The 11,761-nt window shown below is 35.8% G+C and overlaps 1 protein-coding gene across 1 annotated transcript in view; it reads right to left on the bottom strand.

Moving 5' to 3' along the window:
* Positions 1 to 11,761, bottom strand: part of RPE65 (retinoid isomerohydrolase RPE65) — a 122,773-nt gene that overhangs the window by 170 nt on the left and 110,842 nt on the right. Inside the window, exons 11-14 of the mRNA XM_053693930.1 lie at positions 8,106 to 8,220; positions 7,924 to 8,018; positions 5,921 to 6,032; positions 1 to 242 (exon numbers count right to left, since the gene is read on the bottom strand). The exon at positions 1 to 242 is cut by the window's left edge and continues 170 nt beyond it. Of these exons, the coding sequence (XP_053549905.1) occupies positions 91 to 242; positions 5,921 to 6,032; positions 7,924 to 8,018; positions 8,106 to 8,220 (474 nt within the window). The 3' untranslated portion in view covers positions 1 to 90. The remainder of the gene's footprint in view (positions 243 to 5,920; positions 6,033 to 7,923; positions 8,019 to 8,105; positions 8,221 to 11,761) is intronic.

Genomic DNA, 11,761 nt, shown 5'->3' with positions numbered 1-11,761 from the left:
TTTTTTATGTTCTATATGTTTGTAAACATTGCAATTGTAATATATATAAAGTTAAGTGTTTCCAAACACAACTTGTCATTCTATCTGGTTTCAGGCTTTTTTGAACATTCCATGGAATGTGACTGGTATGTTGATGTCTACTTCAGCTCTAGCGATCTCGCTCATGTCCTTGGCATCCAATATGAGAAGGAAGGCTGGCTTGTGTCCTACTGCTGGTCTAACAACCACTGTCAGCACCACACCTGAAATCATAAGCATAGAATGGAATGAAATCATCTGTGTTTAAAGAAACCTAAAAGGGAAATATTAAAATGCTCAAATGCGCAATATCATTTTCCTATTGCACTACTGCTTCTACATCTCTATGGACCCGATACTGTAAAGCTTTCTGATCTGGTGAGACACTTGTCCGTAATGCGAGGAATTTTATAAAGGCAAATTTTACCTTGAGAGCTGTTTATCTCACTTAAAGGGGGTATTATTTGTGAAGGAAAGACACATAATTACAATATAATGCTAAAAAGAAGAATATTTCTGCAGGATTCAACTGATTGGTGGCTTTGTAAATATTCCACCTCTGATTGGCTTGCTTGCCATGTTAAAGGGACATTAAACACAAAATAAATAATTGCTTGAAGGATATATTCAGCATAAAGATTAGCTGGAGAATAATTTGTACGTGCATTTGCAAAATTATATTAGTTGTTTAAATATTTAAAAAATAAGGGTAAAGTTAATGTCTATAAAGCAGTGAGCGCCGCCATACTGTAACTTAGGCTACCTTTTCTGCTCTAATGTTTATAAATGGCTTACTAGAGTGTGTAACCACTGACTGTGTGGGATATAGCGGTGTCTGCACTCCCATGTTTAACATGAATTGTAAAGCCCACAATATTCAGATTTCAATGACAGAAAAGGAGAACAAAGTAAATATACATGTAATTAAACAATGTTTAATGTCCCTTTAAGCTTAAAACTGACAGTGCATTAGTGTGTTTAATCATTTTGCAATGCTTAAAGGGACAGTAAAAACAAAATTAAACTTTAATTATTCCGATAGAGCATGACATTTTAAACAACTTTCTAATTTACTTTTGTTAACTAATTTGCTTTGTTCTATTGGTATCCTTTGTTGAAAGCATACTTAACGTAGGTTCAGGAACAGCAATGCACTACTGGGAGTTAGTCTGTAAATGGTGGCTGCACAAAAATGTCTCTTGTCGTTGGCTCATCTGATGTATTCAGCTAGCTCCCAGTAGTACATTTTTGCTCTTCAAAAAAGAATACCAAGAGAATTAAGCAAATTTCATAATAGATATAGTTGTTTCAAAATGTATGCTCTATCTGACTCATAAAAGAAACATTTTGAGTTTCACGTCCCTTTAAACACATACGGCTAGATTACGAGTTGTGCGTTAGGGTAAAAAAGCAGCGTTAAGAGGTCCTAACGCTGCTTTTTTACGCCCGCTGGTATGGTTTAGGGTCACCGCACACTTTTTTGGCCTTACCGTAAAACGGTAAAAAAAAGTCTTTTTTCTATGGGACTTCCATAGCGCCGGTATTACGAGTCTGTCCTGGGAGGCCAAAAAGTGAGTGGTACACCCTACCCTGATTGGAACAGCCAATAGAATGCGAGCTCAATCCTATTGGCTGATTGGATCAGCCAATAGGATTGAACTTCAATCCTATTGGCTGAGTGCATCAGCCAATAGGATTTTTTCTACCTTAATTCCGATTGGCTGATAGAATTCTATCAGCCAATCGGAATATAAGGGACGCCATCCTGGATGATGTCACTTAAAGGAACCTTCATTTGTCGTTAGTCGCCGGCAGAAGAGGATGCTCCACGTCGGATGACGTGAAAATGGAGCTGCTCCATGTCGGATGGATGAAGATAGAAGATGCAGTCTGGATGAAGACTTCTGCCCATCTGGAGGACCACTTCGATCGGCTTGGATGAAGACTTCTTCCGGCTTCGTTGAGGACTTCGGCCTGGCTTGGATGAAGACTTCTGCCGCTTCCTTGAGGATGGATGTTCGGTCTTCAGAACTGTTAGTCGATCTTCAGGGGGTTAGTGTTAGGTATTTTTAAGGGTGTATTGGGTGGGTTTTACTTTTAGGTTAGGGTTTGGGCCTGCAATAGAGCTAACTGCCCTTTTAAGAGCAATGCCCATCCAAATGCCCTTTTCAGGGCAATGGGGAGCTTAGTTTTTTTTAGATAGTATTTTATTTGGGGGGTTGGTTGTGTGGGTGGTGGGTTTTACTGTTGGGGGGTTGTTTGTATTTTTTTTTAAAGGTAAAAGAGCTGATTTCTTTGGGGCAATCCCCCAGCAAAAGGCCCTTTTAAGGGGTATTGATAGTTTAGTTTAGGCTAGGTTTTTTTTTATTTTGGGGGGGGGGGGCTTTTTTATTTTGATAGGGCTATTAGATTAGGTGTAATTAGTTTAAATATCTTGTAATTTGTTTATTATTTTCTGTAATTTAGTGGGGGTGGTTTTGTACTTTAACTAATTTAATTTATTTAATTGTTTTTAATTTAGTTAATTTATTTAATTGTAGAGTTAGGTTAGGTGTTATTGTAACTTAGGTTAGGTTTTATTTTACAGGTACTTTTGTATTTATTTTAGCTAGGTAGCTATTAAATAGTTAATAACTATTTAATAACTATTGTACCTAGTTAAAATAAATACAAACTTGCCTGTAAAATAAAAATAAACCCTAAGCTAGATACAATGTAACTATTAGTTATATTGTAGCTAGCTTAGGGTTTATTTTACAGGTAAGTATTTAGTTTTAAATAGGAATTATTTAGGTAATAATATAAATTTTTATTTAGATTTATTTAAATTATATTTAAGTTAGGGGGTGTTAGGGTTAGACTTAGGTTTAGGGGTTAATACATTTAGTATAGTGGCGGCGACGTTGGGAGCGGCAGCTTAGGGGTTAATAATATTTAACTAATGTTTGCGAGGCGGGACTGCGGCTGTTTACGGGTTAATATGTTTATTATAGTGGGGGCGACGTTGGGGGCGGCAGATTGGGGGTTAATAAGTGTAGTTAGGTTGCAGCGACTTTGGGGGAGGGAGATTAGGGGTTAATAAATATAATGTAGGTGTCAGCGATGTTGGGAGCAGCAGATTAGGGGTTCATAAGTATAATATAGGTGGCGGTGGTGTCCGGAGCGGCAGATTAGGGGTTAATAAATATAATGCAGGTGTCGGCAATGTCGGGGGCGGCAGATTAAGGGTTAAGTATAAGATTAGGGGTGTTTAGACTCGGGGTTCATGTTAGGGTGTTAGGTGTAGACATAAAATGTATTTCCCCATAGGAATCAATGGGGCTGCGTTATGGAGTTTTACGCTGCTTTTTTGCAGGTGTTAGGCTTTTTCTCAGCCGGATCTCCCTGTTGATTCCTATGGGGAAATCGTGCACGAGCACGTACGACCAGCTCACCGCTGACTTAGGCAGCGCTGGTATTGAAGTGCGGTAAGGAGCACAATTTTGCTCTGCGCTCACTTCTTGTCTTTTAACGCCGGGTTTGTAAAAACCTGTAATACCAGCGCTGTAGGTAAGTGAGCGGTGAGACAAAACTGCTCGTTAGCACCGCACAACTCAAAACGAAAAACTCGTAATCTAGCCGATAGTTTTCTACAAGAAAGGAAAATGCTCCAACACATTAAAGCAGGTTTCAGCAACCTTGGCACCCCAGATGTTTCAGAACTACATTTCCCATAATACTCAGCCAGCCTAAAGTGTGTCTGAGCATCATGGGAAATCAAGTTCCAAAACATTTGGGGTGCTAAGATTGCTGACCCCTGCATTAGAGTACGTTGTTATTACTTGGTAAACGCTATGTTTAAAACATGATATATTGTAAATAATTGTACATTATCTTTTTTATTTTTTTAAATAAATGAATAGCTATGGGATGCTTGGCTGATGGAGCAGAAGAGAAGCAGTTTAAAGGCTTGTCCTAAATCTCCATACTAAACCCTTTTGGAGACTAAGCTGGGTATGGTATCACTGCCTGGCTAAAAGGGACATAAATCAGTATGAACTAACATACGTTTCTAAATATATAATGCAGCCAAAGCTTACATGCAAAACGGTTTCTTTTTTAACCCTCTATCCCCTTTAATTCAGGCATAGTTTTGCATGCAGCGAGCTCCCCCTGGGCATTTCCATATATGGAAGGTACTATCCAGGCCATAGCTATGGCAGAATGCACTCGTGCACATGCACGGTAGGAGGCAGAGTCCCATGACACCTGACTAAAGCAGTGCACAGTATAATGCTGAAGCTTTTACAAAGCATGTGACATTACCCCCATGGAAACGAGCAAGTCTCTTGGCAACAAACAATAACAGTATCTGATATCCCTCATCAAGTAATTATCCTCACATGCACACTTTGTTACATGATACTTCAGGGTTTGGAGTAAGACACTGATAAGGGAGGTGGAGCAGGCTACACTTGGCAACACTAAAGTCTAAGTAATTTTGCATATTTTTGGAAATTTTATTAAAATACTTATAAGCTTTTTTTTCACTTTTTTCACACAATGTTTTATCTCAGTTAACCCTTTTTTCATATGCACGTAACTCAAAATGTTTTATGACACTTTAATGTTTGCTTCTCCTTCATTAATACTACCAGACACAGTGGAGAATGCCTAATGTTAAAGTGATGGTAAATTTAAAGTTTTTAAAACAGAGTTTTGGATTTAACAACCTCATTACTAAAAACGCTAAAAAAATAGTCCTCCTATTTCTAATAAATTTATTTTTTCTTATTACCTTTTTCGACTGCAATGTTATTACAGCAACTTTACCATCACATTAAGGCTACCTGGGTATGTAAACAATATGGGGTTGATTTATTAAGCAGCCGATGCTTCAATCTACCCCCGAAGTTTCCGGCTCGCCAGAAACAGGAGTTAAGAAGCAGCGGTCGTAAGACCACTGTTTCTTAACTTCTCCTCCACCTCTGAGGCAGCGGACAGCAATCATCCCGATCAGATACGATCAGGATGACTTACACCCACTGCTAGCGGGCAATTGTCCGTGAATGTGCAGGGGGCGGCATTGCACAAGCATTTCACCAGAAATGCTTGTGCAATGTTAAATGCTGACAGTGTATGTTGTTGGCATTTAGCGATGTTGAGCGGACATGATTCGCTACAGTGAATCATGTACACCCGCGATTTATTAAATCTGCCCCTATAAGGTTATATTACTGATCTCTAGATAATAAAATACAATTTTAATACATAACAATTAATTGACAGATATAAATGTTTTACAATTCCCAGCCCTGTCTACAAGGGCACACTAACAACTATCCTTTCTTAGGATAGGTGATTCCCTAGCAGATTACATTGGGGTAGATTTCCTGCCACAGCCTTACAAGGGCGCTGGTCTCTGTACAGGAGGGCACATATAGCTTGATGTCATAAATCTTCTAGACTCTAGAAACCAAGCCTATTTATATTGCTCTAGAATCTAGAGCAATATAAATAGGCTTGGTTTCTTGCCCATGCTCAGAAGAGGCAAAATGCGATTTTAGTTCTCAGCATGTATGCGTTCTTATCTAGCTGTAGGCAGTCGCTACACTGCAAATGTCTCAGTGCTCATCATGCAAAAAAACCAACCAAGTAAGTTGTTTGTTATTCCTTTTAAACAATCTTTTTATGTTTACTTTGATTTAACATATATTTATTTTACCAAAGGAGCACGGTTTCATATCTCGCACATACTGTAGTTCTGCGCAAGCAATAAGGCAATAAGAAAATGCGTGAGCACTTTAGAGCATTTATTACTGATCTTTCATAAAACTTTAACAAAGTGCCATAAAAGCCTCAACACTTTATGACATGCTTCATATTCCTACTTAAAAGCGTGTCAAGGGTTAAACATCATTACCGTCATCTTCCTCCAAGGCATCGGGGCTTGGCACAAATATAGGCTCTGATGGATATGAGTTTGGTTCATGCCACACCTGTGTTTCCTTGGTTTTAACATTCAGCTTTGAAAGCTATAAAGAAAACACACAAAAAAAGTGTATTTACTTAACATGCTTAAACTTGCCCCATAATAAATATCATGCAAGTAGCTAATTTGACAGTCATACTTCAAAGCAAGGTTACTATGTTTTGCAAAGATGTCTATTATAAAGAATCTCTATATATTCTTAATATTGACAACGCACTCATTAGTTATCAATGTTTTGTGTTATTCCAATAAGCTAAAAGCTGCAGAGAAATTAAAGGGACATTAAACCCACATTTTTTCTTTTATCATTCAGATAGAGAATACCATTTTAAACAACTTTCTAATTTACTTCTCTTATCTAATTTGCTTCATTCTCTTGATATGCTTTCCTGAAAAGCATATCTAGATAGGCTCAGTAGCTTCTGATAGGTGGCTGCACATAGATGCCTCATGTGATTGGCTCACCAATGTGCATTGATATTTCTTTAACAAAGGATATCTAAAGATTGCAGCAAATTAGGTAATAGAAGTAAATTGCAATATTGTATAAAATTGTATTTTCTATCTGAATCATGAAAGTCAATTTTGGGGTTTAATGGCCCTTTAATGAGCACTTCCCTTTCTCTTTGGTGTTGATTCTAAAAGTGGCTGGGGGTGTCTGTTCTTGCACCCCAAAACTGCAAAGGTACATGCAATTTTAAACAACTTTCTAATTTACTTTTATTATCAATTTGTATTTGTTCTTTTGGTATCTTTTGTTGAAAAGCAGGGACAAAGGCTTAGAAGCCAGACAATTTCTTTAGCACTATATGGCAGCAGTGTTGCAAGAATGTTATCCATTTGCAAGAGCACTATTTCCTGCCATGCAGCGCTCCAGATGCTACCTAGGTATCTCTTCAACACAGAATATCATGAGAACAAAACAAATTTGATAATAGAAAGAACATTTTTGGGTTTTATATCCCTTTAAGGAGCAATCAAATTTTTTCTACCTTTAATTATATGCAGCTGGTGCAACAAGTATTTGGAAGCACATTATAAGAGGAATATACAGTGCTCCTTTAAAGTGAATCCTGTGAGCACTAACTATACATATATACATATAAATAAATAAATATATATATATATATATATATATATATATATATATATATATATATATATATGTATATATACAGGTAGCCCTCAGTTTACGCCGGTGGTTAGGTTCCAGAAGGAATGGTTGTAAATCGAAACTGTTGTAAATTGAAACCCAGTTTATAATGTAAGTCAATGGGAAGTGAGGGATATAGGTTCCAGGCCCCTCTCAAATTTGTCATAAGTAACACCTAATACATTATTTTTAAAGCTTTGAAATGAAGACTTTAAATGCTAAACAGCATTATAAACCTAATAAAATAATCACACAACACAGAATATATAATTAAACTAAGTTAAATGAACAAAAACATTTGCTAAACAACATTATAAACCTAATAAAATAATCACACAACACAGACTTCACTTGCATTTTTCTGTAAACAGTTCTTTCTATGCATTCCAATCTAGACTGATTTATAGACAGGAAGATCTTGTTCCTTTGAAATCTGCTCGATAGCTCAGGTCTGGTTAAACTGATTAATTTCAGCTTGCTTGGCTTTGCTGCAACACAAGCGGACAGCTCCACCTACTGGCTATTTTAATAAATGCACTGCTTCTTAATGCTTTTCAATAGCAGTCACATGACTGGAAAAAAAGGTTGTTATTCTGAAACGGTTTAAATTGAACCGTTGTAAAACGAGGGCCACCTGTATATATATATATATATATATATATATATATATATATATATATGACGCTAACAAGATTATATGTTGAGCATGTGTAATCTTCCTTTATGCAAATGCATTATTTTACTTAGAGAGTTAGTTGCCTATCCCAAGCAATAATCTTACCCTATCTGGAACAAAATGGTTTAATCCGAGCCCATATGCGTATGTGTAGCATTTTCCAGCATATTTCGTATAATTAATTTGTGGAAACTCAAAGGCTGTTGAGAGAAAACTAAAACAGTTACGATACCTTGTATTATGGTTTTTCTATGTGTTGTTAATACAATTATAAGAAATGCTCTGACCTTGGCGAGGTCCTGAGAAAAGAACCTCTGGTTCCAGCCAGATTGTTTCATCACTGCGCAGAGTGGCTGTGGCTGTGGTGTAAGGCAGGGTCACTAGATTCTTACCAGTATCAACCTGGGTTAAAAAAATAAAAATAAAAACAGTATAAGACGTTGAATGTATGTTATGGTAATGATTCATAATTTATTCTTTTATCAGAAACACAGTTTGTAACATATTTTCAGAATGGGATCCAATACCATACACTGCTATAGGTCGGTAAGACAGATCTCAATCCTGATCTAATTATTTGCAACAGGCTGTATCACAAGCAGTTGTGACTTGCATGCAGTTAGACTGGCATTTAGCTACCGGCAGCCACATGTTGAAAAAACAATTAACAGTAATAATTAGTACTTTGTATGGAAGCTCAAAGATACTATTTGCTATAGCAGCACCACTGCTAATGACTGCATGAAAGATGTCACTACCGGAATTTCTTTAAAACAGCAGAAAGTAGTTTTTTTCCCTTTGTCATAATATTATGCCTGTGATTTGTTTGCCACTTCAGACCAATCATCACCCACCCACTTAAAGGGACAGTTTACTCAAAAATGTTTTCCCCTATAATTTGTTCCCAATTAGCCACTTTTACCTGCTGGAGTGTATTAAATTGTTTACAAGTATTTCCATTACCCTTATATTGGCGTTTGAATTAGTTTATTTAGCCTGTGGTATCCCCACCCATCCTGAAAGTTTTTGGCCTCAAGGCCAAGCTCTGTTAACACAGCTAGTAGAAGAAATTACACTCCCAGTGGGTTATAGAAGAGATAAGGTAATAAAATGATAATTTTCCATTGTTCTCTCCAAGTATTGGTGATTGGTTTATGGACAGATATAAGTTAAAGAAGCAGATATATGTACACAATGTGATACAGTAATGAGATCTGATTAAACCTACAGATATAAGATAAAGAAGCAGGTATATATACACAATGTGATACAGTAATGAGATCTGATTATACCTACAGATATAAGATAAAGACACATGTATATGTACACAATGTGATACAGTAATGAGATCTGATTATACCTACATATATAAGATAAAGAAGCAGGTATATATACACAATGTGATACAGTAATGAGATCTGATTATACCTACATATATAAGATAAAGAAGCAGGTATATATACACAATGTGATACAGTAATGAGATCTGATTATACCTACAGATATAAGATAAAGAAGCAGGTATATGTACATAATGTGATTAAGTAATGAGATCTTATTATACCTACAAGCTCAACCCATTTTATTAGGTGGTGGCTTCAAAACACAAAATCAGCTAATTCATATACACAAATAAGCCTTAAAAAAGCAAATCTCATACATTTTATACCTTGCAGCTGGTAAAAAAAAGTAATTGGAAAAACAATTTTATAGTATACTGTCCCTTTAAGATGAAAGGGACAATGTACTCATGCAAGCAGCTTTCAATATGTCATTGTATTCAAAGCTGCTCCAGGAACACTCTCCAGGTAGCGCTCTCTCATCCCATCCTGACTGGGAGGTTAATTTCTGCTGTTCTCTTTGTTTAAATAGCTTCTTTTTTATAGCAGATACTGCTGTATAGGGACACTCAGGTTAAATTAAATTTTCATGATTCAGATACAGCATGTCATTTTAAACAACTTTCCAATTTACTTCCATTAAAAAAATGTGCACAGTCTTTTATATTTATACTTTTTGAGTCACCAGATCCTACTGAGCATGTGCAAGAATTCACAGACTATACGTATATGCATTTGTGATTGGCTGATTGCTATCACATGGTACAAGGGGAGTGGAAATATGCATAACTTTGAAATTTGTTATAAAAAAATCTACTACTCATTTGAAGTTCAGACTAAGTGCTATTGCATTGTCTTGTTATCTTGCATTTGTTGATTATGCAAATCTAATGTGTTGACTGGTCCTTTACCAGTTTTACCAGTCTACACCAGTTTTTAATATAGGTGGTGGTTTCAAAAGGCATAACGACCGAAATAAAGGTAAATGAGCGATTTGTAAACAATTTTCACTCAATCAGGTAACATGGCTCATATAGAAAACATTATTAGAGAGAATTGTTTCAGTACACTGTACCTTTAAAAAATATTATAAATGTATTTAATTCTGCTTTGCATTAGGACATTTGTTTGATCATATACAGGGTTAAACCTATGACGAAAGTATTGACAATAAAGGTAATCATAAGAGATTTGCGATGAGGTGTTTATCAGTTATTAATATGTCACACTCCTTCCATATTTGGATTTTACAAGTATATTATTTTTTTTATTTTTTATTTTTACAAGTGTTAGATAATCTGGTTAATTTAAGATACTCTCTTCTACTCTTGGAGAGCAGCAAAAGGGAAATATATGCCCATATATAAAACCATAAAGTTTTGAGAAAAAAATCCAAAATATATATATTGTTACATTATGTTTTTCATGAAAATTTACTTCAGTTTTTGGTTCTATCTATCTATCTATCTATCTATCTATCTATCTATCATCTATCTATCAATCTATCTATCGATCTATCTAGCTATCTTTTCCTTTTCAGCTGACTTACGCATCACCTCTAATGTTTGCATCTAGATGATTATATTGAATAAGGGACGGGTGTCTAAATGCATGACAAAATATTTCATTATCTCTCTGAGGAAATGTGACTTTGTTCCTTAAATAGAGATTTCATTCAAACCATCTCTATATTAAAGAGCACTATATAAACATGTTCAAATATTTTGTTGCAGAAGAAAAAAGTTTAAACACATTATTTTTATTTTGGAACAGGAATTGAATATTTGTGCCAGTGGTACCCCCAATCCTCAAAGGTGTTAGCATTAATATGTTTGTAGAGCAGTCCGTTTTTATATGCTGAACCCAGGACAAAGGGAGAGGTAAATGAGGGGAAAGTTTGATTTAAACACTGTTACATTAATATATATTTTCTTTACCTCTGTGATTACCTTGTATCTAAGCCTCTGCAGACTGCACCCTTATCTCAGTTCTTTTGACAGACTTGCATTTTAGTCAATCAGTGCTGACTCATAAATAACTCCACGGGAGTGGTTACAATGTTATCTATATGATACACATGATCTAGCACTGTCTAGCTGTGAAAAACTGTCAAAATGCACTGATACCTAGCTTTAGCTTTCGACAAAGAATATGGAGAACAAAGCAGATTTGATGATAAAAGTAAATTGGAAAGTTGTTTAAAATTGCATGAAAGTTTAATTTTGACATGACTGTACCTTTGAATGAGGAATTGCAGTCAAATTTATTTTTTATTTAATCTTAAAGGGCATTCTAAAAATTTTAAATGTTCCCGTTTTCTAAATAAGAAAACTCATGTTCCTGTCCTAAATAACCAACAATGGCCTTGATCATAACCTATCGGCCATGGCTTTCTCAACTCTTTTTTGGGACAAAATGGTAACTTTTTGATTCAGTGCAATCACAATAGAGTGTTTTGGGCTTTTTCCTGCACTCACAAACAGTTTCTCAGATCTTCAATAGAAGCCCTATTTTTCCTACGGGGCCAAAAAGTTCTCTGCTATCACAATCCATTTTTGAGTCCCTTTTAACACATTTTTGAGATCAGTTTTGCCTTTTTGAAT

The sequence above is a fragment of the Bombina bombina genome, chromosome 10, assembly GCF_027579735.1.
Source record: "Bombina bombina isolate aBomBom1 chromosome 10, aBomBom1.pri, whole genome shotgun sequence".
In the NCBI taxonomy this organism is placed as follows: domain Eukaryota; kingdom Metazoa; phylum Chordata; class Amphibia; order Anura; family Bombinatoridae; genus Bombina; species Bombina bombina.
This window is presented reverse-complemented; position numbering and strand designations above follow the sequence as displayed.